The sequence below is a fragment of the Culex quinquefasciatus genome, chromosome 1 (genome assembly GCF_015732765.1).
Source record: "Culex quinquefasciatus strain JHB chromosome 1, VPISU_Cqui_1.0_pri_paternal, whole genome shotgun sequence".
Taxonomy (NCBI): Eukaryota; Metazoa; Arthropoda; class Insecta; order Diptera; family Culicidae; genus Culex; species Culex quinquefasciatus.
Window position 1 is genome coordinate 53,115,501 of NC_051861.1, and position 27,150 is coordinate 53,142,650.

Genomic DNA, 27,150 nt, shown 5'->3' on the forward strand with positions numbered 1-27,150 from the left:
CAATCAAAAGCCACGCCAGTACCGTGAATTAAACCGCACCACAACAATTCTGTTCGCGTCAATCATCATTTATCGTCAGATTTGTGCGTGAAAGAATGAGCCAAAAAGCGCGTAACGACATTACACAATAAATTTAATGTGTTAAACTTGGGCATGAAATCGAAATAAAATTGTGATTTATTCCAATTGTATAGAAGTGTGACTGAAGGGTTGGTTGAGGGGGACCTCTAGAATGGCTTCTTCAATAGCTCAAGGCATTTTCTTTCCTGACTTGCTTCCTTCGCTTTTCCACCACTTGAAGCTTGAACCCACCAACCAAAAAAAGAGAAAAAGATCAGCAATACGAGGACGAGTTTAGGCGGCTTCCAAAGAGTGGAAAACTTTTGCGTGGGTGAGTGCGCCCTTGTATGGTAGTCAGTTTGTGTTCGTGTGTGTGTGTGTGTGTAACCTAATTCAATTTTGTGTTTATTTATTTTCCTCACTTTTCTGCGCTTTTCGCCGCTTTATCGCTTCGAGGACAGCATTTGCCTGGGAATCTGATATATGCTGATGCGCATATAAGTACGTGGGATAAGCGAAAGCGACACTGGCATTGCCTCTCCAGCAATAGCTTTTTCCAGAGTAAAAAAATGTATTGCGACGAGGATGAAGATGTGCAAATGTGAATCCACTTCGCATATAAACACACACTTCGTTTTGATTTGAATCTTTTGAAATATGTATAGTGGTTATGATGTTACTTCATACTGTCTTTCCCTTTCGGTTATTCACTTTGAAAAAATATCATCAACTTCATAATGGATAAAAATGCTTATGGGCACAAATGTTTTAAATTGATTGTTTGAGAGCAAATAATTTGGATAAATTTGCTGTTTATTTTCTGTAGGTTGATTACACAATGTCAGTAGGGTCAGCATGACCTGTTGGGGAGCTGGGGGTAAGACGGCCAGGCGGGGTAACACGGCCACCCCACTGTTTTACTAAGTATACTTACGAATATTACTAAAATGCTTAGCAATACTGTTCCTCATGCTAAATAATGCATACGGATTCAGCTCAAAATAGCTCAAAATAAACAAATATTTTTTCAACTAAAAACTGGATGCAATTTTCATGAATCACAACTTAGGCATTTTTGTTAGGTAACAATATGTATTCCTTTCTTTAAATATTAAATAAAAAAATATGTTAAATTCAAGTTTTCCCTAAATTATGTCCCTTAGGGACCTACATAGGGAAATGAAATGTTCTAGGAGAAATTTCAAACACCCATAGTTATTCAAATTTAAGGTTGAAAAACTTGTAGTTTTTCTTTGATGCTGGCACTTTTCTTGTACCGAACAAGCACAAAAATAACAAAAACTACCAGATTATTGTCAACAACAGTTTTACAATACTTGTGAATGTTATAAGTCTCGTTTTTTTGCCAAAATTATTTTAAATTGATTCCAACCTTGTTCTTGCATGATCTTGTTGCTCGATTGGAACCCCAATTTGACAGTTCGATTGGAACCCTGAGAGTGACATTTCGCCTCTCCATATAGGCTCTCTAATGTCCCTCAGAAAAGTTTAAAAAATGTGATGAGCTATTTGCAAAAAAAAAGTTTAACAAAATACTTTATTTGGGGGCAAGACGGCCACCTCCTCCGGGGGTAAGACGGAAACCTAAAAGCAAAGCAAAGCAATCCACTTTAACGACCCCCGAGTCTTTTGTGGGCTCTGTTGCAAGTTTCTGGTCATTTCTAGGCGTCCGAAGGTTATGTGTGGTGAGTCACCCAAAACCTCTTTTACGCAAATGAACTGACGTTTTACTTCCCCATCCGATAAAAGGTCAGAAGGGTAAGGCGGGAATCGAACCCGCGCCTCATAGCAACTTAGAGATCGGCAGCCGAAGCCGCTAACCACCGCGCCACGAGGCCCGTAATTTGTAAATTTAATTTGATATAGGTTATATTGTTGGTGGTTTTTTTGTATTTGTAGATAAGAAAAACTATTTTCAATAAAACTACCCATTTCTAACCAAAATGCTGTTAACTACCGTTTTGAAAATATTCCTTGCTGAGATATAGCAAAACTCATTGAATGGTATGAAATCCTATCAAACTTTCCATAAAAATCGCTTATTTAATATTGTTTACATAACTATGATTTACTTATTCTAATCGAAATACACCAACTAATTATTTTGCATCAAATTGTGATTGTTTTGTTGTGGTTTTGTGGTCTAAATAAAATGAAGTCCACAAAGCCAAAATATGAGATTTGATAAACAGCATTTTTTCTTCACATTTCAAACATAATTTTTCCAGCAAAAATAGCTATGCTATTCAGAGAAGTCTGTTAAACCAATCATGTAGGTATTTGGGAGGATTCAGCAATGTTATTAAGTTAATTTATAGTACACATAGGTGGCCGTCTTACCCCGTGTATTTTATGTATATACAATTTCAACTATTTTTTTTTAAATTGCTTGAAAGTATTAAAAAATCTTTTTAGACCAACTAATTCATGTCATTTCTATAATTTACCACACGAAAAAAAAAGAGTTCTCAAAATTGTGAACAAGCGTTCATGAAAATGGGAACCACGAACAAAGTGTTTAAATGCCATGGTACGTTTTTCAAAATTGTACCATGGGATTTGAACGCTTTGTTCGTGGTTCCCATTTTCATGAACGCTTGTTCACTATTTTGGAAACTCTTTTTTCTCCGTGTACTAGTAGAACAATATATACGTTATTTGAGATCAAAATAATCTGTTGTGTAAATTTTATTTCATGCCCCCATCTCCCCTTTGGGTTTTCTCAGAAGTTTGAATTATATGATGTTTTGCAGGTTTCTCAGTTAATTTTGTTAGCAAAAAAAAAACATTCTTGAGCAAAACGATTCTTAAATAAAAAAAATGAATTTTTCTACTTACAATTTATAGATAGAATTTATATTTATAATGAATTTACCTGAAATAAAAAAAATCATAGTGAGAAATAACATATGCAATAACATAACTATGTTTTTTTTTTGTATAAAGACTCATTTGCGTAAAGAAAGTTCAACCGGTGTAGCTTCAATGATACGCGCTTGCTATTAAATTAGGAAGTGTAGGTTTGATCCTTGGCTGGAACACACTATATAATAATTATAACATTATATTAAAATAAATTATCCATGCCATGGCACGATGATTAAACCTCTCATGATATTTATAAAATAATTTGGGAGCGGCCGTAGCTGACTGGCTACGTTGTTCGCTTTGTAAGCGAATGGTTCTGGGTTCGATGCCCATCTGCTTCCCAACGAGAATGTTTAGAACACAGAAATTAGAAACGATGAATATGCGATACGGCTTTACGCAGTAGACCTGGCCGCTTTAACGCTTGTGATGTTTCAATGCATTCCAATGCAAATGGCGCACTACAAATGTTAATAAATGGCAAGAAGAGTGCTAGGCGTCATCTAACCTAAGGCATTCTCCAGGATCCCTTCGAAAGATTGGCTGCGCTAGGGTCTGGTTAGATTAAGGCAGTTCTCTTAGATTTCGGTAATTCGATTTTTTTGTATTTTTTAATCCGACTGAAACTTTTTTGGTGCCTTCGGTATGCCCAAAGAAGCCATTTTGCATCATTAGTTTGTCCATATAATTTTCCATACAAATTTGGCAGCTGGCCATACAAATATGATGTATGAAAATTCAAAAATCTGTATCTTTTGATGGAATTTTTTGATCGATTTGGTGTCTTCGGCAAAGTTGGATAACGAAACATCAAAGTCGCTCGAGGCGGGGTTCAAACCCCCGTCCTTTGGATTGGTAAGCAAAAATGCTAACCACTACGCAATGACGACTTAGTGCACTTGGACTGAAATTAGGAATACTGTTACAGAGAGCGAGTTGTGGCGCTATAACCAAGGCAAATAGAGTCCAGGGCATTCGTGAAAATACAATGTCCCATCCCAGAGGGTCCCGGAGTACCAAACCTTCTTAGCATGGTGCTCCCAACGAATACAACCAAATCTCGGAGCGTATGGTGGTGTGTCCCCACGCTTCTTCCTCCACAGTCGATTCAGAATTGTGTTGTTGTTCGAACACTCAGTGCTCGAACTCAACCCAATTACGAATCATCTCTGCGATACGGCTTTACGCAGTAGGACTGGCCGCCTTAACGTTTGTGATGTTTCAATGCATTCCGATGCAAATGGCGCACTACAAATGTTAATAAATGACAAGAAGAGTGCTAGGAGTCATCTAACCTAAGGCATTCTCCAGGACCCCTTCGAAAGATTGGCTGCGCTAGGGTCTGGTTAGATTATTTGCGTAAAGGACTCGAAAGCAACAACTTCTTGTTTTCGTTATTATACTTAAAAAATATATAATTTGAAAATTTGAGAAGACAGATTTCATTTCGATAAATGTTATGATAAAAAGACAACTTAAAGATCTGTAGGCTATTGTAGTGCAGATGGTTGCGTTTCCCAAGACAACTGTTATTTTTGGGATACAATCATAGACCACCTAGTTGATAAACATAACATTTTTATATTGTTAAATGTTTTTTTTTTACTCTCTCAACATAATTTATAAAAATGTTTGCAACGGCCTTATTAATGATTTTTATAACTAGACAAAGAATACGAAAGTCATCACAAAAATGATTCAAGATGTGTAAGGGTACTATTCTTATTAACTTTTAGAAAGAATTTTTAAACATATTAGGAAAACACATTTTTTATTATTTAATTTTTATTTTTATCGAAAAACCCATACAATGAAGGATGCCATCACCTTAAAATCCATATAAAAATTTAAATGTCTTTAATTATACTCTTGAAAACGAAGAAGACTATGATAATTTATGAAATCGACTGACAAAATGCCAACGAAACATCACAAAAGTCACTGTACCGTTGAGCATAAGGAGGCAACAAAAAAAAGTAGGGTCGATCAATGCACACCTCCACACTCACCCACGACATCTAATCCACATCAAAAATGTTCGCGTAAATCCCCTATAACAGTTTATCACTCATTAATTTTTGACAAGGTATTATCTCGCCGTCAGTCGCCCCTGCATAGAATGAAACTTGACGCAAGATAAGACGTCCTGACGAAGATAAAAGATTGCGGCCAGGACTTCGGCTTTGCGAGCAAAAGTGTGTGTGTTGGTAAAAGGTGGAGTAATGTGTGGTGGGATCTATGGAGATGAAAAGAATGAATAGCAAAATCTTAAAGCCTATAATGTGTCACAACATATCAATGCTTCATCTGTCAATATGTGACAACAAAAGAAGTTTCCGTAAGTGCGTGTGAGAAGCGTAACGTCATGATTCGAATTCCCGGACGCTTCGAAACCCGGACACTTCATCTTGTTTTATCAATTATTTGGATATAAGTTCGCATTTTGAATGTCAAAACTGTGTTATTTGATGAATTCTAACATCAACTTTTATTTAAAGTTTGTTTGAACGCTGTAGTTAGTGCCAAAACAATTAAATACAATAAAATTATAAATTTACCAAAAATGCGAAACATTTCACTTGAAATATTTCATAGGTGTTCGAAGCACCGGGAAGGCAAAGCAGAAATTTATGGTTTCGATTTCCTTAAATTCTAGCAAATTTTTAATATAAACTATCGGTTGTTTTGATGTTAACAGCTTATTTGAGACCTAAAGAATGCCTTTCACTAACATTTCAGTCCAAATTTGTGAGATTCATGAGTAAAATCGAGTGTCCGGAATTCGAAGCAAAAGTGTCCGGATTTCGAATCAGCTTTTATCAGTGTCCGGGATTCGAAGCACAACAAGACATTTTAATTTTAAAATTCTGAAGAAAAATAGTTAGAAAAGACATATTTTGCATGCATTTTCTTGAAACTGACTGTTTATACTACATCCTGATGATATTTCTACATTTCCAACTTATTACATGATTTTTTGCCAGCTATAACAAAAATGATATGCTACTAAGTGTCCGGATTTCGAATCATGACGTTACATGACTGCTTAAAGAGATCTGTTTTTTTTTTTTTTTGCGGGAATGATTTAATGTTGAATTAATATATTTTTCTGAAATAGAAGTTCATACAGCAAGACTCACACTGAAGATTTTTTCAGCACGAGTTGAACTTCATAAAAAGAGGTTTACGACGAATGTTGGTAAAAGCTATTAAAAAAAAGTTTGATAAAAAAATAAACCTTTCCACAAAAAAACAGTAATGATGAAAACGAAACGATGAGAAATCGAATCTTTTTTTAACTAATCATAGAGAAAATATGCCCCAAATTTGGGATCGATTTGTTCTAACCCAATTTTTTACAAAGCTTGAAACGAAAAACGAAAATGGTATGTAAAATCCATATTATTTCATATAATTTTGATTTCCTCTAAATTTAACAAACAACATAATACTTAGTATGTAATAGTAATAGTCTAAGATGTATTTTATAGCTCTTCCAAAAAAAAACTTTTGTCAAATTTTGCATCTGAAAAATTATATAGAGTTTTAAAAAGAGAAATTTGAAGATAAGTGCTGAATATTATCTCAATATTATTCTATCATACTGAGCCACCCTTATATACATATTTCTCATCAGAGTTGATTTTTTTGCGTTTTGCATGTTCCATAGGTTGTTTCCAAAACAAATTTGTAAAAAAAACCGTAAGCCATGGATGCAACAAGTGCTTTTCCTTCCTGGATTGAGGACAAAAAGTCAAAGGGTAAGCACGATTCATCATGTCAACATATTTGCATACCCTCCCCTTTCTGTGAAAACACAAACGATAGCAGCATGTAAAGTAGATTAATTGTGTTAGAGAACTGTTCTCCACCAGCAGCAGTCACGCCCTGCCAGTTCAGAAGCATCGAAGCTGGCGATACAAAAAGTGTCGATCTTAATTTTGTGCCAATTTTTGCCGCTTCTAGCGAACGTGTGAATCACAGCCATCGTTGATTTATAACTTGAAAAGGGATAGCATCATGCTGTAGAGTGAACTTCGTGTAAATTTGAAGCAACTTTTTTTTTTAATTTGTCAAATTTCACAATTGATGCACATGAAACATAGTGATGAAAATCTATGTATTTTCTCACAATTTTAACATCAAGACTTATCAAGAAATAAATCTCACCAAAGAAATTATCTAATTTATCCAAGCGTAGCCAAAACATGAGCAGGAACATTTCTCACCCAGCAGCGTCGTGAAGCACAAGGCGGAAAAGATTGCGAGTCCTTTGCGTCGCTGGGTTGTTCCAATCACTTTTTCACGCTAATCAGATAATGTTAATTAGAGTTCATTTGTGTGCTACTCATGCAGTGCAGTGATGATTTGCTAGAGTGGAGCTAGCTGAGGTGGCGGTTGCTACCTGTATTAAAGGTAAATGGTTGCTGTAATGATCTGATGCGGGGATTAGTGCATAATTAGGGGGAGAGCAGCTTAAGCGATTACAGCCAATCATATCAGTGTAATTTAATTGGCAAACTGCAAAGGTAATTTTTGGCCACGATCTGCTGCATGCACTGTAAAATAGTCTCAATGTGTTCGAAACTTCAATTAATCTCAGCAACTAGATTAATTTCAAACTATTAAGGCAACCAAAATGGAACCAACCTCTTCGTGAAGCAACTTAAATCAATCCAAACGTGATAATAATGGCCAAATATAATCCGATTTAATCCCTCACCTTAAATGGGGCCCTTTGCACATAAACTAAATTTCACACAATTAGCACAGTGGAAGCATTTCTTTTAATGACTCGTGTCGGAATTATCGTCTTACATGAATCATTCATGTTCCAGTCAACCACCCTCCCCCAAGAGAGCTGCGACCCTGTTGCTCAATCAAGGTTTTATATCCGTGTAAATTGTGTACTTAGATACGGTTGGGAACCGAACAGGAGAAACAGCAGTAGCATCCTCCTCCCCAATTGAGATGCCAGGATGATTGTACACACCGCAACGACTTCTGCTTCCGTCGTCGTCATCGTCGTCCTCGTCGTTGACGGTGGGTGGTGGATGATACTCTCTTGTTAGCTTCCGTACCCTTCTTACGATGCGACTCATTCGAACCTTTGCCACCTACATGGAACGATACAAGAGCATCGCTCATGGTGCTACTTCTTTCCCTCTGCACTGGCAGACGGAATTGATATGGATGAAATGAATCGTTCCTTGGATGCTGTTACGTAACCTAGTTACAGAGTGGTATCCAGGAGAAAATCTAGCATTTTTACCATTAAGTCAATATTAGAACATCAAAATAATTTCTTTCTTTAAGGTATACATAATAAATTTAGCTTTAACTCTCCAAAATTTCAACCACCCCACTATGAAAAAAAAATCCTTCAAAAAGGTAAAAGCACATATCTCGAGTGAGTTTTCAAAAAGCCGTAAAAGCTATTGGTAAACAAAGCATATTTTGCATCGGTATTCGACCTACTTACGATAAACCAATTTCAAAAATGCTTGAGATTGTTCATCTACACGTCCTTCAAGTGACCTGAACTAAAAACAAATGAAATATTGTTGCAATTTGAAAAAAAAAACGAAAATTAGTATCGCCCGAGATATTTATGTTTTCAAACGCATTCAAAATCATTACTAAAAAATAATTATTAGCAAAATAGGAAAATGACACAGACACAAAAAAACAGCCTAACAATTGTTTGAACTGAATCCACCCCTGTCCCGAGCAAAACACCAAGAATGAACATCGAAGGGAGCATCGTTTGTTTTATTTTTCCACCTCTCGCAAAGTGAACCATGCTTACGGCATAGACAGTCTTAGTACCAACAGTTGGAGTAGATTTACGCCTTGATGCAAGGGGGGAGCCACTTCGTCCCGAGATGTTCCGGCGATAAAAACGAAAAAAGAATTGAACCTGGGGTGAGTGCCAAGCACAGAGCAAGAATCGCAAGAGTGCCGACGGCGAAAGGTAAAAAGGTTCGAATATGGCATTGAATTAGAAAGCTGAATGATTGGTAATCTAACGATGCCATAATGGGCTAATTAAATTGAGTCAAAAGAATCTGTTGCCACTGGTTTCCTGCCGCCCCGCGGGGTGTGGCATTTGGATGGCAAGGATCCGTTGTGGCAGGAAATAGAAACACATCAAGGGAGGAGGAGGAATATTTTATTTCCGATAATGTTATTCTTCCGGATTGTATCTTTATATAAACGTTGAAGATTACGAAGGTTTCACCAAGATGGGCAAAATTACGTAGAATGGTATCATATTTAACGCTTAATCTTGGTTCCGGAAGGATGCAATTCGTCAAAGGGCATGCGATACTTCCGTTTGTCATGGTATTGGCACGTTTCACCGATGCTCTGGACCAATTCACAGACAAGACCAGCACAGGGCAACTAAGACAACGTTTAGATGCTCTCCGTCGTGATTGAGATAAATTGATGAGTACGAAACTTGATTGAAATAAATTTATTTTAATTAATAGACACCCGACTGGGTCGTACGTAAAACGCTCGGAGCTCTTTTTTACCCATCAGCTTTTACGGGGTGCGGTCCGAATGAGACAGACGGTTTCCCACCCGGCGGTATCGTCGTACTATGTGTGGGACAAAGTAGATCCGACGACGACGACAACGTTGTGTTGGCAATGGACAGGAACGACAAGTCGGACGACCTCGCGGCCTGAGCAATTTGGGGAAAAAATACCTCTCCTAGGTTAGAGCTGTGGAATTTGGAAAAAAAATGGTTCGCAGTTCTCAGGCAACTTTGAAATTTATCATTTAGTCAATTTTTATTTTGAAATATTGAAAAAGTGTAAAAACTTTATTTTCACTTAGTAATCTTATATTTTCTTGAACCGAGTAAAAGTTGTTGACAGCATATTTAATTAATTATAAAAATATTAACTTCATTTGACGATAATAAAACCTTTAGTGGTTTTTTATAAAAGAATTGCTATATTCTTTTCAGTAACTCACAGCCAAGCAAGTATTGTACAGAAATCTGGAAATTTAGGTGAATATAAAAAAAGGAATCCAAATAATTATTCTACTAAAATTTTGGATCCATAAAACTAAAATTAGGCCGATTCTTTGTGTTTTGCTCATAATTTTCCCACTATCCAGTTCACTTGCTCCAACATAACATACACGTTCAAACGACTTTCTCGACTTGTACGACCATATGGATCGACACGGGTTATTCGTTGTTTCTATCGCAAGAGGAGAAAAAATCCGACCGCGATTGCTGTTGCTGCACGTGTGTTCAGCAAGCCGAAAATGGTCACTTTTTGGTTTAATTGATGGGCTTATTTTCGCGGCATAGCATTGTTCCTTCTATTGAAACCACAGATCTGTAGGAAAATCGGGTTCGCATTTTTTTTTTAAATGTGATTGTAAATTATAGACTTTTACATTTGTTCAATAGTAGGTTAAAACTATAATGTTTTTGTTTTGTTTGATCTTTTCTAGAAGGATTGTAAATCTTTCGCAACGAAAGAATGTAAAAATATTACGAATGAATCCGTTCTTTTCTAGATCTAGGTGAGTTCTTAAAGTGGTTACATCCATGTGATTGACCGTGTCGTGTCTCACTTGACATGACGCAGCAAATTGTTTAAATTTCATTTTAAAAAAATAAAAATAATATTCAGGTATTTTAAAAATAAAAAAACTCCTAAAAATATGTCTATACATGTTTGTAGGTAAACCTTTAAAAAGAATCTGATTCCGTCATGAATAGTCTTCATTTCAAGTATAAATCAATTTGATCAACGTATGTATTAAACCCCGTGAACCGGTTGCACAATTAATACATGAAATTACACGTGAAAATTTGTAATGTTTTATCAGGGTGGAAATTAGTGGTTGGAAATTCTTTCAAAATCAAATTAATGATGTTCTATTAGATTCTCAATTCAACGACTGTTTTAATTTTCATTCCAATATATTCAAAACTAACCCCCTCATCATTACAAGGGTGCGCCCCTTTCAATTGCATGCGTTCATCTACAGCTGGACCAGCAAAGGGAATCACTCAAACCACTGTTCAGTTTCTTAAAATACAACACGTTTGATGCCAGATAGTAGGTACTTCGCAAAGAGGCATCATGCAATGGGATTCAGTGTAATTTTTCTTTTCTGCTTCTCCACCAAGACAGCCCTGCAATTATCGTCTGCGGATGATTTCAAAGTGTGAAAGATTTTTTTTCCCTTAATAAATGCAAATAAGAGCTATCATCGCGTCGAGGTAGACTCCTGCATGAAGGTGGGTTCCTCTACTGGCACTATCTGGTGACTTGCACTTGCACTTGCACGTAGTAGTAGCATAGCAACAATTAGCGTTTTCCCCTTGTAATGACTTTACAAAGGGTTGTAGTGTAGTGCACGTTGCAGCAATAAAACTGGCTGCACTCGGCAGTATGATTTATCGATAATTTATGCAAAGTGTTTCTGATTTCTTTTTTTAATCAGCATTTTATGACCGGCAGATTTGCTATCGCTGATTATTTTTACATTTTCGGAAGCATCCAACTTTGTGATGACCACTAACGGACACAGGGGCCACTTGGAATACACCTCCCGGGTTTCGCTTTGATTCATGATAATTTTCTGCTCGAGTTGCTGTACATGAGCTTCCATTTAAGTCGTTGTGCAATAATTATATCCGTCGTTATCGTCGTCTTTTGCCCGGTTGCCCAGACCGTCTTAAGCCTTATGCAGAGTAGTCTAGTCGCTAGCAGACCTTACACAGGAAGGATGTCACACGATCTCAAAAGGATGACTTCAGCGTGGAAAAACGGCGGAAATCAATAAATAAGTGCTGTCAATGTTATGATGCATAAGTATAAAGCTCGTCGATTGAGTGTAACGACCTCATTTCTAGGTACGGACAATTGTCTAATTGCTTACGGTTTCTTACTGAAATGAAATAAATCTGTTGGAGTTACTAACTGTTTACAACAAAAAAAAAAAAACAAAGTGGACAAAAAACACATGTCATGCCATCACAGTTAGAATATTTCATAAATCCTGGAAATACATAAGTTCTTCTTTAAATTAATGCAGACCAATTTGACACAAAACCAGCAATTCGTAATAAAGAAACTCCAATTGAATCTGATCACAAATCAAACCGCAACATATGCAACAGTTTCCCTCCAATAAAACAAATAACATTGCATATAGATAGAAATGTTTGTATCGCCGGCCACATCCCGGCACGGCGTTCAATCACCGTTGCCAAACCAAATAAAGTGGCGCGCAAGAGTGGCATGTTCCCATCCCACTACGAACGATTCCTGGCAAAAGGTAAGTCCGCCCTACGCTCAAAAAAGGGCCATCCTCTGGCAAGTTGATTGTGGCGCGGCATATATCCGCAGAGAAAAACAAGATTGATTCGGCTTTCTTTATTCGGATCGTTGATATATCTTGTTATAACGAGGCAAGCCAGATAAATCTTTCCAATTTGCCCTGCATGGCCTACTGCCACCGTACGTTCCTTCCCCCCCCGTGGTTCGTCCGTCACCAACAGCAATCGGCGTCGATACCGGTGAGCTGTGCTGTCTGATGGATGAGTGGATGAAGTTTCCCAACCGCCAAAGCGGGCCCACCTTCACAGTATATGATACCTATCGAAGCAACCCTTGACGAAGCGTCGTCACCGTCGCGCGAAACGCGTCGTCGTGTAGGTGAAGGAAAAAGACATCCGTAGCCTGATATTCCGGGTGAGAATCCAATAATACGGACATGATATGGACCGGAGTGAGAGTGGGACCTTCCGACTTGAATCAATTTGAAGCCATGTGCTTCACTTGGGGCACATTTAATTCACGTGAAAGCTCTGCTCCGCGATTTGGAGTGAGAGCAAGAACTCCTGAACGATGATGGATAACCGGCGGCGGAAGGAAATCACCAAAATTGCTCGAATAATGCAAACTCTACAAGTGACTCCCGAATGCACCGTCTGCTGTGATTGAAGAACTTGCCGCAACCGAAGGCTTAGCCTGCTCGACCGGGGAGTCGATTTGTATTTACATAATCCGTAGGCGCCAAAAGCGCTGCCATCCACGTGCCACCGTCGCGTCGTTGCTCCAGCTTGTAATGTTGCTCTGTTTGACAAAGAGTAAGAAGATCCCCTTTTTTTGCAAACATTGGGAGGGTTGTTGGAACCACGCTGTTATCAAATCACACAAATTGTATCTGGCAACGAATCTCCCGCAGGGCACTGCATCTAGGCCACATGACAGTGCTGCTACATGCGTGTAACCTATTTATTCCAAAAGTGTAATCTATCTCCGTTAGGTTTGACTTTTTAAATCTGACATGCTTATGAAAATGAATGTTTGGGATCACTGGAAAATTGACAACTCGTCAAGGTTATTTGATTTTGGAGTGCGTTAACGCACCCATTTCGAGGGAGTTGATTCTGACGCAATTCACGCCTTGCCTTCTGATATGTTTTGCGCGGCGGTATTATATTTCTCTGTTTGGTTAGTTTATGAAACCACTTTTAGAAATTAAAAGAATGCAGTCTTGTTGGGTAAACGAATTTTTTTATCAACAAGTCCAAACGATATAAGATCATAATAGAATCAGAATTATTTGTCGAAATGGTACACCCAAACCGAGCAAATTCCAAAAAAAAAACGCACTAAAAGGTTACGTTAACTGAAACACCCAAAAATCGGCGGTAACCGAAATTTTTGAAAAACATAAGGTACTGGGGTTTGCATTTTATTTATTTATTCAGATTTTCTTTTCCATGTACATTCAGTATAAATCTTGTTGAGTATCCAATCACAATCGGTAACGTATCCCATCAATTTTAAATACCAAAAAAAATAAAATTATTCGCTCTACAGCATTGCCTTGGCGTTCTCGATTGCGAGATTTCTACTCGAAAAAAGGTGTTCGAAGACTTGATTGTTGAGGCAATTGCAAACCTCTTTTTACACCTAAGCTTCCATCCACCCCGGGATTCAAACTGCCGACCTTTTCAATGTTAGTCCAACTGCCTACCAGCGACTCCACCGAGGCAGGATCCAGGGAGACGACTCCTACACCTGGACTGAGCTATCGACCTAACCCTTTAGGTTAGACCGGGGCCAACATTTACTTCCCCATTCGACGGAAGGCGTGGTCAGACAAATCTCGTCTCGAAAAATGCCACCGAGAACGTCTGGGATCGAACCCAAGCCGATTGGGTGAAAGACAACCACGCTTACCCCTACACCACGGTCCCGGCAAATTTTAAATATTTTAAATTTTAAATACATTTACATAAGGAAAAGGGTTACAGTGAAACCTCTTTTTACGCGATGCGTTACGTTTTTTGTTATATGTTGATTTCTCTGAAACGACGCAACATTTATGCAATCTTTTAAAAGCAATTTGTAGGTTTTGTTCAGATCTACAAAACGCTTTTTGAAGCTTGCAAAAATATTGTATGGTTTAAGAGAAATCTACGAAACAAAAAAAAACACCGCGTAAAAAGAGGTTTCTCTGTACCTTAAAATTAATTTATTAACTGTATAAAGAGCAGATCAAAGCAGCTGAAGACTGCAATGATTTTTGTCGAAATGCATCAATGTTCTTATTAGACGTAACTTACAAAGTGTCAACATCGGCTAATTGATGAAGTTCACTCGTGCTGAACTAGGGATGAAGTTTCAGAATCATTTTCAGGATTTTGTTGGGTTTTGCATTGTCTTTAATATAAAATAGATTGCAACTGGAAATTTTATAATAAACTCAATATTAGGTATTTTAAAGTCCAACGAAACACATTTCAAAATAAGCTCTCTTTTCCAACAAAATTCCACGTAAGCTTTTTTTTCTATTTCAACGGATATTTTTATAATGCTGCAATCAAATAAAAATATATCTTTTCTGAGTGGTAAAATCCTTCAAGAGCAGCAATCCAACAGGTGGAAAAGTTTGAATCAAACAACTCCCTCTTAACATGGTCTCATATTTCTCCACGCAACGATTCGTGTTCTCTTAGGTTGTTGAGCGGGAAACCGGCATCAGCATCAATTAGGATGTTGGTACAACTTTTTCGCGTTGTACATTAGGGTGGGTACGTTTTTCAAAAAGTTCTCGGATCAAGTTTTAGTATGGTTCCCCTTGTAGGGCATGCCCATAGGGACTTTCATGCCAAATATCAGCTCATTTGGTTGTAAACTGGCTGCGCGCATCAGGGTTAAAGTTTACATGGGAATTACTATGGGAAATTTGAACTTTCTGTTCAAACGCTCCTACAGGTCTGGGAAAATCACGCGCCAACTTCTGGTATGGTCAGGCCTATGGGGAATGGTCTGGAGAACACTTTTCCCGAAGAGAGCATATGGATTCGTTGTCCCTAGACTTGGCGCATCGGCAAACAATCCGATGTCTTCGGAATCAACGGTTTTCCCTCAAATAGCATCAAATTTTCCTTAGCATGCTATGAAAGCTTGATGAACATCGCGACGCCATACGTCAGGCAGCTACCACCTGGTTGAAATATTTGCAAAAAAATACAAATTTGCTATGCAAAGATTCTGAATGCGACTGAATAATATCAGGAATACTCGAAATCATCATTTTCTAGTTAAAAGAAGGTTTGCAATTAAATATTCCAGCCGTTTCTAACCCACGTGGTAGCTGCCTGACGTATGGCGTCGCGGTGTTCATCAAGCTTTCATAGCATGCTAAGAAAGGAAGCCGATGATTCCGGAGACATCGGATTGTTTGCCGATGCACCAGGTCTAGGGACAACGAATCCATATGCGGGAAAAGTGTTCTCCAGACCATTCCCCAGGCCTGACCATACCAGAAGTTGGCGCGTGATTTTCCCAGACCTGTAAGCGTTTGAACAAAAGTTCAATTTCCCATAGTATGTAAACAACCTTGATGCGCGCAGCCAGTTTACAACCAAATGAGCTGATATTTGGCATGAAAGTCCCATGCATGACAAGGAACCATACTAAAACGATCCGAGAACTACACTTTTTGCGCGTTATCCTCGCCGTTCCTTTCGCTTCCACGTCTGTTAACGGCACCTTAAGTGAAAATCTTTTGAAGTGCACTTGAAAGTTGCTCCTGGTTTGGTGCGTTTGTGTATTCCATCACCACCACCATCGTTATTATACCGTCATTGCTTTTGGCCTGCAGTCAGTCTTTATAGAACGGATCCCTTTGAGCACTTTCTTATTTTTTCAGCTCCTTACATGTGTGTAGGCGAGTATTTACGGAAAGCTACTTGGAGCGGCTCAAGTACAAGTTCAGAAAGCGAATGTCAGCGAGAGAGTTAAACGCTGTTAATTTTCTGTATCGTGTTTCACTTGAAAGTTGCTCCTCCAATCTTGCAAAAGCAAGCATGAAAGTCCTGGGTATGTAAACTACCAACTTTACATTTTCAAGGCTTATTGAAAGCTTGCCTAAAACCAGTTAACTCGAGAAAGATTTTGTATAAGACACCATCCACAAAGTACGTAACATTCAATGAGTGAGGAGGGGAAAATAAGAAAGATTTTCTTTTGCGCCTATTGCGAGAACTTTAAGAATATGTTCACATTAACTCAGAAGGGTAATTGTTTCATGAAGACCAAAATTTTATTTTAAAATCTCGTGTTTTTTGTAACTTTTTAGAGATTTTTTTTTTTTAGTGTTTCAATACTCTTCAATGTTGTAGAGCAGACATATGTAAAAAAAACTTTCTTAATCCACCTATGTGGTTTAAGCCTTCCTCACTCATTATCAAAAATGGCTGTACACAAATTTCATCTATTTTTTTGATCCGGAATAAAAAAGTACATAAAAATCACTTAAGTGACCATATCTCGAGACAGGGTTGCCAGATCTTCAATGTTTTGGACTCATTGGAAAGGTCTTTTGATAACCTAACCAACAATGCGTAGGATAGTGGATCCGAACATAGTTTACATACATTTAAGTGAGATCCGACTTTAAAAAAGAACATCAATATCACTTAAGTGACCATATCTCGAGACAGGGTTGCCAGATCTTCAATGTTTTGGACTCATTGGAAAGGTTTTTTGATAACCTAACCAACAATGTGTAGGATAGTGGATCCGGGCATAGTTCACACACATTTAAATGAGATCCGGCTTCAAAAAAGTAAATCAATATCACTTAAGTGGCCATATCTTGAGACAGAGTTACCAAATCTTCAATGATTCAGACTCGTTAGAAAGATCTTCTGAAAACCTAACCAATGATGATGGATCCGGACATAGTTTACATACATTTAAGTGAGATTCGGATATATGTGAAAACACATTTTTATACATAACTTTTGAACTACTTATCAAAACTTCAATCTGTATGAAACTTGATCTATGGGACCCTAAACCAAGTCGAATGCAACAGGTTCGGGTCAAATCAGTTCAGCCAATGCCGAGAAACATGAGCTATTTTGTTGGCCACATACATACATACACACACACACAGACATTTGTTTTCGATTCGATATGTATGCATGAAGGTAGGTCTACGACGTTTTTATTACAAAGTTGATTTTTAGAACAGGATAATAGCCTTACCTCAGTGAGGAGGGCAAAAATGAAGAATGTTTATTGCGATTTGTCGATTTTTTTTCATATGGCGTTGGTGACGTCGCAAGGCATGACGTATATCTCTTTTGCTGGGAAAAATGCCAAACTATGTACAGGGCCACAGGAAGCTCAAAGATCAATGTTATCGATAACCAAAAGTTGCGCAATGATCTGGCTTACACGCCACTGATGTTGGTTTTAATCAGGGCTGTGGAGTCGGAGTCGGAGTCGGAGCCGGAGTCGGTGGAGTCGGGTATTTTTGGGAACCTGGAGTCGGAGTCGGAGTCGGAGTCGTCAAAACTTGAACTGCTGGAGTCGGAGTCGGAGCCGGAGTCGGCTAAATTTTAAGAGCTGGAGTCGGAGTCGGAGCTGAAGATTTCTGATAACCCGGAGTCGGAGTCGGAGTCGGAGTTATCTTAAATTTAACTAAAAATATGTTTTTTTATTGTTCAGTATTTCTTATGGAACAGCTTAATTTACAAAACATGTTATATTTATAATTGATTTATCAGATGACATTATGTTTTTGAAACTTTTTATTGTGATTGAAAAGCTCTAATTGTGTTATTACACTATAATCACTAAATGATAACCTCTTAGCCAAGTATGTAGTATCATATTTAAAAAAAATAATAAAAAATATTGGTTATGTAGTCAGACTATATTTATGTTCCCTTTCAATTCAAATTTGACCAAATTTCATCCAGTTATTTCTGAAAAAAGTACACACACAGTCATCTTTCACCCCGATAGCATATGTCTTGGAAGTTTTAAGTTAAATCATTTTTTAGGAAAAAATACGAGGTACATAAAAAGATTAAAAATAGTAATCACTGTTTTTGCAAATCGAAAAAAGTCACTGACAGTTTAACTTTTGTAACAAATAATCAACGATAATAACAATCTCTTACTTTGAACTCAACATGCGCATTTTGTTTATAACTGAGTACAAGAAAATCAAAGTGTTGCATTTAAAATAATTGAAACTAACAAAAAATATCAAAACAAGTTGCAGTTGTTGATGTTGGTTTTAGGTAAGCTATTTTGATATCGTTGCAAATTATCGTTGGACAAATCTCAAGTATTCAGTACAAAAATGAACTAATAAAAAATGTGTAGAACAAAATATAGAATTTAAATTTATTTTTCAAATATTATGAAAAAAAAAATCTAAATAATATCAACTGATACGACTTTTCTCAAACTGTTTGTCCCACGTAAATATGAAAGAAGGTGATAATCATTGCATTTCAATGTACCTTAAAAAAATTGAATATTTGTGACCTAGAAAAAATTTTACTTGTGGATATTTGTTTTTATTATATTTTAAGTTTTTTCATATATTTGATGGAGGCGTAAGATCATTCATGAAGCTTCGTTTTAGGTGAAGATTCACAAAGTATCGTGCGCTTCCTTTTTAAAGTATATAAAATTTTAAAATTAAAATAAATAAAAAAAAATCCACGGTAAAATATTTTCCATGTCACAGATATTTGAAAAGGACAATTTAAGCGTCCTTTCCACGAAGAAATTGTTTAGATACATTGATTTGCAATAATAATCTCCTTCAGCCATGGCGTGATGTCCATTTTCGTCTTAAAAAATAAACAAAAAAAATGTTTCGTTTAAAATTGTCATTTAAAAACATGGTGCCTGTCACTGTGCTTCTTACAAATGTCAGCCTGAAAGTGAGCAAATTGAATTTTAATGTTCAATAGATCATTAAGGCAAGTTTTCTTTTAGTTATTCATTCAAAAATAACAATTTATTATTTAAATTTATTTGCTTTGAAAAAATATTTTCAAATTTGAGGTTAAGAATCCAAATTTACTACAAAACTTTTCTTCTCAAAATGCCTCTAAAACTGAAGATATTTTTTGATTTCTGTTTCCAAAACGTATTAAACTTGTAACCTAGAAACTTTTTTTCCGTTTATTTACTTTACTTTACTTTTACTTAACTTATTTTTCTTGAGAAAAACATGACGTTTAGAGAGTATTAAATACTCAATTTATCAATGTTTTAAAAATAATTAACTAATAATAGTTAACTAATTTTTGAAACATTTAAAAATATGTGGAGTCAGAGTCGGAGTCGGAGTCGGAGCCAACCATTTGTTCAAAGTTGGAGTCGGAGTCGGAGTCGGCTAGAGTTGGTAGGCCGGAGTCGGAGTCGGAGTCGGAGCCAACCATTTGTTGAAAGCCGGAGCCGGAGTTGGAGTCGGAGTCGGCTAATCTGAGAAAGCCGGAGTTGGAGTTGGAGTCGGAGTCGTTTGAAATATGACCCGACTCCGCAGCCCTGGTTTTAATCGCATTAGTGGCAAACAAGCTGACTTGGTCAGTTCAGTGATGATATTTAGTAAAATCCTGTTTATCAACTTGCTATTTTAAAATTAATAAATCTTGAGCAGAGTTTACCCATTTAAAAAAAATAGATGTTGATCTTGTACCTAGTGTTACAAAAATGACAAATCATATACTTTTAAAGTTATAAAAATGAACAGTGTTTAAATCACGAAAAGAAAACTAAAGCTGAAGAGCCACAGCAGACCACTTATTATGTAAACCAAATGTAATTATTATAATAAAGATTCAATAAAGTATATTTAATTAATTAGTTATTTAATTAATTAGATGTTGATCTGTTGGAAATTAGGTGATACATGAGTTTTTTGAATTTGACTGTTTAACGTTCATTGCAGGCTACTGAGCTTAGATCCCGAATATGAGCGTGATGGACTCTCTCGTTGTCTGTATTGAAAGAAGCGTCGAGAGTGGGAGGTATCATATTATAAAAGGAAAAAACATAGCTTGCTTCTTGAAGGGACTGACAAATTCTTTGAAAGCTGGAGCGATATTGGTATCGAGAAGTGCAACAGCCAGAGAGTTGACTATATTGATAGTTTTGCAGGAATCATTAAATCGTTATAGGCAGTTGCAATTTTTTTAACCCTGTTTTGTCACCCCTAAATATTCATTTTGTTTTAAAACAAATAATTGCACTGATTGATTACTGAATTTCCCTGGAAAAATTTTAAGGGCCATTCAGAAAATTGTTATCTCCGTTTGAAAATAAAACAACTCATTCACTTCACTTTCACGTTTACGCGAACTCATTTTTTTGCGAGTAGCCTTCCCAGCATGTCATAAGAAGAGCCAATTCAATGTTTGTTAGAGCACTGACCCTAGTTGACACATTTGAGGGCCCTTTTTTTCTACCGCAACGCATGTCCCTCATTTGTGGATCTATTCATGCCGACTGCGGGATTGCAACGCCCCTGGTCGTGTGCTCTCGAAAGAATCCTTATACCATTATCTCGGTTTCATCATTTGCGCAGAACGATAAGAATTGATTTGCTTTATATTAACAGCAAATCGCGTCCCATATCAGAGCACTTGTGTGTGGATTGCTATGGCAATTCTGCGATCTGGTCTTTCCGGTTAAATAGATGGAGCCGGGAATGACAATCGTTCATTTCTTCATTCTGGCAGCTCGTTTCGACGTTCTAAACCGTCAGGAATCTAGCACGCGCCTTTCGGAGCAAATTGACCAATAAGGGATCGGTCCGTCATAGAACCTAATAAGGTCTATTTTAAAATTCTATTGGCATAATTTAAATTTTAATAAAATAATTCTCACCTCGTCACCCAGCCGATGTGCTTTATTCAAATAAGTAAATTTGTATGCACAATATGCTATTTGATATTTTCATAAATTTGATCACCCCGAACTGTGCCGTGCGTTTCTCGGGCGCCCGATGCACATTCCCACATCGTGGTCATATGGTAAAATGCTTTGCATACATTCTGGACCATCCAGCCACCTCCCCCAGAAGTCCGTATCGCTATCACGATACGCATCTCTCGTTCCCCAGTATAAACAGATGTGTAGAACAGAGAATTTGCATCCACTCGAGAAGGAGAGGCTGCAATTGTGCACGAAATATGAATCCCAATCAAATATCCCCAACCCTCTAGTAGATTGGATGCTGTATTACCAAGCGCCACTACGAACGCGGCCAGCAAACGTGCGGAATCAATGCATTAAAATAGTTGATTTTCGAATAATCATATTATTATAAAAAAATAAGAATAAATATATTTATAACACGTGAGGATGCGAGCAAAAAAAAACATTCGCCCTCGCTCGATGTAACCCAGCCAGTGTCATCGTTGGACAGGTACGCACGTTTAATTGAATGCGGAAAAAATGTGAGCACGACGAGCACAATTGAGTGTAAATTGCAGCTCAACAGAACACGAATATCGAAAATAAATTTCATCAACAGCAAGCGAGATTTGCACTCTGGCCGTCACGCGAAACGAAACGTGTGAACATTATCGCAGTCGCAATTCGTGATAACCAGCTCTCTGCTCGTACACAGAAACCCACATACACACGATGTTGCAACACATTCATCTAGTAGGCTTGTTCGATGACGATTTACACTGATTGGTATGGGTCGTGATGAGTTTTTTGCGTGATTTAGTTTAATGTTCACGTTTTTGTTAATTTATGTGAATAACATGTTCAAAAGATCATTCGTTCAATTTGCTTGATCAATCTATATGAATATCAACTTTAGTTTCTTTCTAAAAGTTCTGGATGATGATAATAAGGATTGTACTTAAAATACAAAAAAAAAATTGCTGTGTAGAAACTATTATGCCACTGATATCTTCAATTTATGTGAAACATTATCCTATACGAATTAAGGAGAATTTTTCGATCTGGAGATATTCGATACGAGGGCTATTTTACAATATTCTTTTGAAACTTAGAAAATCCCCTGACAAATTTTAGCCAAAACGGACCCTTTTGATCTAGATCCTGCTGTTTTGAAGTGGAATCCTGCATGTAAATGGTGGTAACTGCAAATTGTTTTCGAAAAACTTCCAGAATTTGAGGATATTTAATCAAAAGATGTCTTATAAAGTTTGAGAGGTGTCTGAATCTCATCACGTGAAAACCTCCCATCTGAACTCTATTTTTCTTCCAGCGCATTCTCAAATCATTAAAAGGCATCAATAAGCAAGTTTTTTGGTTAGGCACTTATGATCATAAAACCGTGAAAAGAATCTTTTCTTCACGCAAAAAAAATAGTTTAAAAAAACCACAGGGGAGGAAGAAACTTTGGGAATCTCCGCTAACGTTCCAATTTGTTTAAGTAAAAAAACGTTTGCAAAAATGGATGGATGGATGGATGGTTTTTTTCACAAATGTCGCCAAAATTAATGAAGACTTCAATTGAAAAAATATAACTACAAAAGGATTCTTTTGTAATGGGAAAAACAATCAAAATCAAACCATCCACATCAACGACCCTCGGGTCTTTTGTGGTCTCTATTGCAAGTTTCTGCTCGAACCTAGGAGTCCGAAGGCTTGAATGGGGAGAGCACCCAAACCTCTTTCTACTCCAAGGAACCTTCCACCCCAGTGTTTGAACTGACGACCTTTGGATTGCGAGTCCAACCGCCGCCAGCGATTCCACCGGAGTAGGCTTGGTTTGATGTGTTGTTTGTACTTCTGGCAGACGGACTCCTACACCTGGAATGACTTAACGGCCTAACAACCAAGGCCGGGACCGACATTTTACTTCCTCATCCGATGGAAGGTTGGAGCAGATGGGAATCGAACCCAGAATTATCCGCTTACAAAGCGGACAGCGTAACCATTCGGCCACGCACTGCCACTGGAGCAATTCTCTACCAAAACCGGAAATGGATTTTATTTGTATTTTTTGATTTGGCTCAAACTTTGTGGGGGCCTTCCCTATGACCAAATATGCTATTTTGTGTGATTGGTTCATCCATACAAGTCTCCATACAATTTTGGCTGCTGTCCATACAAAAATGGTATGTAAACAACTATAACTTTTGTGTGAATTTTCTGATCAACCGAAGACACCAAGGCAAAGTTGTAGGTATTGTTGAGGACTTTTGAGAAAAAAATAAGTACACGGAAAAAAAATTTGCAGATTTTTTTATCAACTTTTTTGTCACTAAAACTCAATTTCCCAAATTACGTATTTTTTGATTTTCGAGATTTTTTTATATGTTTTAGGGGACAAAAATCCGCAACTTTTGAGCCATAGAGAAACATGGTCAAAAAATCTGCCGCCAAGTTATGAATTTTTGAAAAAATTGTGATTTTTGGAAAAAATCGAAGTTTCATGCAAAAACAAACAAATACAATGCAAGATTGAATTTGCAATCGAAAAGTACTTTACAGATTTTTTGGTAAAAGGCTCCGTTTTCAACACCCAACTGGCAGTCGCATGATTGTGATGCATGGCGGCATGAAAGTATATCAGAATCTGCATGAAATCTGTCCTCATGCATTTTTTGCGATATAGGAGTATGACATTTTTGCCCGTTACCGACAATTATCGACATTACCGACGGCTTTTTGGTTGTATTTCACAAAAAAAAACACTTAGCAGAAGGAGGATTGAACCACCAACTTCTTGGTTATTGATCCGACACGCTACCACCGCGCCATGGACGCTTGATGAAAAGTGAGTGAAAGAGCACCAACATATGCTTCTCTTTGGAGTGTTGCTCGGGGACGGGCCAGCTTTATAGGTGTTGGTGAGAACTGCAGATCGCTGAAATTTTTACACGCGGGCAAAAATGATCTACGGGCTTGCTGCAAAAAATGTTATAAAATATGACATTTTCTGCAGCAAATCCAATGTTGCAGATTTTGAGATATATTTTTCCTTTGGGTGAAGATATAGCCACCGAAAGTTTGAATTCAGCGAAATATTTGCAGTTTTTCAATTTTTAAAAATAGTGACCATAATGGACCATTTCTAAAAATATTTTGTTTGAAAAGTTCAGAAAATTTGCTATAAAATTGTCTAAGAGACATTGAAGATTGGACCTCGGGTTGCTGAGATAGAGCCGCTTTAAGAAAAAGAAACACGAAAATTGAAGTTTTCTTAATCTCACCAAAACAACCCACCATTTTCTAATGAGGATATCTCAGCAACTTATGGTCCGTTTTTCAATGTTAATACATGTAACATTCGTGAAATTTTCCGATCTTTTCGAAAAAAATATTTTTTTAAATCAAAACTACCATTTTAAATGGGCGTAATATTCAATGTTTTGCCCTTTTAAAATGTTAGTCTTGATTTAAAAATTTTCAAAATATTTTTTTCGAAATGATCGGAAAATTTCACGAATGTTTCATGTATTAATATTGATAATCGAACCATTAGTTGCTGAGATATCGTCATTAGAAAATGGTGGGTTATTTTGGTGAGATTAGGAAAACTTCAATTTTCGTGTTTCTTTTTCTTAAAGCGGCTCTATCTCAGCAACCCGAAGTCCAATCTTCAATGTCTCTTAGACAATTTTATAGCAAATTTTCTGAACTTTTCAAAAACAATATTTTTAGAAATGGTCACTTATGGTCACTATTTTAAAAAATTGAAAAACTGCAAATATTTCGCTAAAATCAAACTTTCGGTGGCTATATCATGAAAACGGAGCCCTTTATAAAAAAATCTGTACAGTACTTTTCGATTGCAAATTCAATTTTACATTAAAAAATAATGTCAAACTTGTTTTTGCGAAAAACATCGATTTTTTCCAAAAAACACTATTTTTTTCAAAAATTCATAACTCGGCGGCAGATTTTTTGACCATGTTTCTGTATGGCTCAAAAGTTGCGGATTTTTGTCCCCTAAAAAATATAAAAAAATCTCGAAAATCAAAAATACGTATTTTGGGAAATTGAGTTTTAGTAAAAAAAAAAGTTGATAAAAAAAATCTGCAATTTTTTTTCCGTGTACCTATTTTTTTTCTCAAAAGTCCTCAACAATACCTACAACTTTGCTGAAGACACCAAATTGATCAGAAAATTCACTCAAAAGTTACAGCTGTTTGAATATTTACATACCATTTTTGTATGGACAGCAGCCAAAATTGTATGGAGACTTGTATGGATGAACCAATCCCACAAAATAGCTTATTTGGTCATAGGGAAGGCCCCCACAAAGTTTGAGCCAAATCAAAAAATACAAAAAATAAAAATGGTCGAAATCGGCCGATTTCGTAGAGAGTTGCTCACTGGGAAAAACATACCATCCAAATAAAAAAAACTTTATTAAGGGTTATCCTGTAAAACATTACGATATTCGAGTGATGTTCTGGATGTTGATTTGTCAAGAAAAGTCATTTCGTCATATAATTAAATTTGGAAAACTGAAAATGACTCCACTTTGAAATCATGTAATATTTTTAAGGCACCTCAGTGCACCATCATTGTCGGGAAGGGGGTATAATTATTGCAGATCGTCCAGAACCGGTTTGATGAAAAATATCGATTACGGCAGCAATCATTCCCCAATGTACCTCGTACTGCATACCTTTCGCCCGGTTTGCCTCGTGCAAACAAGTTCCGAAGGCACACCATGTCGTCATCGTCATCGGATGCGAGATGATTCCCCACACTCGCCACGACAAACCGATACGACAGGTTGACCAGAATAAACTTTCTTTTTTTCAAAACCTGATGCAGAAAAAACCTAAAAATCAATAACACTTACCTTCCACCCTGCGCTGCTGTTGGAGTCACCCTTATCTTTAAAATATGGCACATTCTGCACCATCCATTCATAGATCTGGCTGAGCGTTAGTCGGTTATCACCTGCTGAACTAATTGCTTGTGTAATTAAATCAGCGTACGACAGGTTACCCCAGGCGTTGCGGCGCGAAGAATTTTTCTTCGCAGTGGACGACACTGATTGCGGTTGATTTGCATTGGCACCTGTAGAAGAGAGCAGAAAAAAAAACGGACGGGAAAGGTGAAAAACCACACAGCAAAGGGTCGAACAAGTTGAACCAAAGAGAGATAGCAGATGATGAACGATGAAAAAAACCTTCTCCAAACCGTATGGGGCAACCGCGGGTTGGTCAGGGCGACTTTATTAAATTTGTGCAAGGGTAATGTCATTTATTTATATGCCACCGATATCCGAACGACTCAATTCAATTTCTGATGCAGTGGTGGTCGTCAGAGTTGCAAGGTGGAGCCAGTCCACCAGTAACTGTAGCAGCTGCAGAAAGGTTTTACCCCCGTTAGCTTTGGCTGGTGACGAACTCCAATCAAGCGTCATTGATTTAATCAGGTTTAAAAAGTGTGTCATTTTTTCTGGCCGCTTTGTGATGATACCGGAGCCCAATGTGATAATCTAGTGACGTAGGTACTCCTTGACTTACTTGTTCTTCAGGTGTTTAAAAACGAGGGTTTTATAGATAACCTAGATGTTTGTATATCAAAAGATCGGAAATTTTATGATTTTTCCTATAGTGCATTGCGACAAAATAATTCCGGGTTAGTTGTTACGTTCAACAATCGATTCTATCGGTCCAAAGGCCTCAAAACTTTTTTTTATATTCATTTCAAAATGGTATTTAGAATTTCTTTGGTAATATATTGAAATTTTGTTGAATTAAAATTGTAATCTTAATAAAGATTAAATAAGTTTTATAAAGATTTTTCAAAAGTATACAAACTTATATATTAATTGATATGTAAACTTTATATTCAATCCATTTTTTCCAGGGATGCACAGTTGGGCAGCGCCATCCGAGAGAATAAAAAACACGATCTGATAAATTAA

General features: G+C 37.1%; 1 protein-coding gene across 7 annotated transcripts in view; it reads right to left on the minus strand.

The window, feature by feature from the left end:
* Window positions 1-27,150, minus strand: part of LOC6050545 (forkhead box protein O) — a 99,034-nt gene that overhangs the window by 57,924 nt on the left and 13,960 nt on the right. For all 7 annotated transcript variants that reach the window (XM_038250079.1, XM_038250073.1, XM_038250077.1 and 4 more), the window contains exon 3: window positions 26,074-26,294. In XM_038250079.1, coding sequence (XP_038106007.1) covers window positions 26,074-26,294 — 221 coding nt within the window. The remainder of the gene's footprint in view (window positions 1-26,073; window positions 26,295-27,150) is intronic.